The sequence below is a fragment of the Cyprinodon variegatus genome, unplaced genomic scaffold (genome assembly GCF_000732505.1).
Source record: "Cyprinodon variegatus isolate N-32 unplaced genomic scaffold, C_variegatus-1.0 Scaffold1401, whole genome shotgun sequence".
Classification (NCBI taxonomy): domain Eukaryota; kingdom Metazoa; phylum Chordata; class Actinopteri; order Cyprinodontiformes; family Cyprinodontidae; genus Cyprinodon; species Cyprinodon variegatus.
In genome coordinates, this window is record NW_015151854.1 from 103,920 (window position 1) to 104,852 (window position 933).

A 933-nucleotide genomic window follows, 5' to 3' on the forward strand; every position below is an offset into this window, starting at 1 on the left:
TATCAGTACAGCTATTAGGACCGCTATCAGTACAGCTATTAGGACCGCTATCAGTACAGCTATCAGGACCGCTATCAGGACAGCAAACGGGACCGCTATCAGGACTTCTAACATGACCGCTAACAGGACTGCTAACAGGGCCGCTAACATGACCGCTGTTAGGACCACCATCAGTACAGCTATTAGGACCGCTATCAGTACAGCTATTAGGACCGCTATCAGTACAGCTATTAGGACCGCTATCAGTACAGCTATTAGGACCGCTATCAGTACAGCTATCAGGACCGCTATCAGTACAGCTATCAGTACAGCTATCAGTACAGCTATCAGTACAGCTATCAGTACAGCTATTAGGACCGCTAACCCACCTTAGCATGAGGAACGCAGCTGTCACAGTCCAAGAAGGAGGAACAACCTGGAAGAGAAAAAGATCACATTAGACCAAGGAAGGACTCTGTAGAACTAGACAGAACAGAACCAAAAATAACAGAACTAGAAGGGACCAGAACAGAACCAATGTAGGTACCAGATCTGCTCGGGCCCTGCGCATGCCACTGATGTTATGCTAAATGTTTGACTGAATGTTTGCCACGTGACACCAAACATTGTGGTTGCCCAGACAACGATAATAACATAATGCAGCATCTGTGTGCCTAGAGGGAGCATCTGTCTAATGACCGATTACCTGACGGATAACTGGACCGGAGTTAGAACCAGGACCAGAGTAAGAACCAAGACCAGAGTAAGAACCAAGAGAAGAGTTAGAACCAGAACCAAAGGTAGAACCAGGACCAGGATCACAGTTAGGACTAGAACCAGGACCAGAGTTAGAACCAGGACCAAAGGTAGAACCAGGACCAGGATCACAGTTAGGACTAGAACCAGGACCAGAGTTAGAACCAGGACCAAAGGTAGAACCAGGACCAGGATCAC

The 933-nt window shown here is 47.5% G+C and overlaps 1 protein-coding gene across 1 annotated transcript in view; it reads right to left on the bottom strand.

The window, feature by feature from the left end:
* The window catches only part of LOC107103229 (pituitary tumor-transforming gene 1 protein-interacting protein-like), a 16,230-nt gene that overhangs the window by 13,155 nt on the left and 2,142 nt on the right, over nucleotides 1–933 (bottom strand). The window contains exon 2 of the mRNA XM_015402805.1: nucleotides 369–415. Within this exon, the coding sequence (XP_015258291.1) occupies nucleotides 369–415 (47 nt within the window). The remainder of the gene's footprint in view (nucleotides 1–368; nucleotides 416–933) is intronic.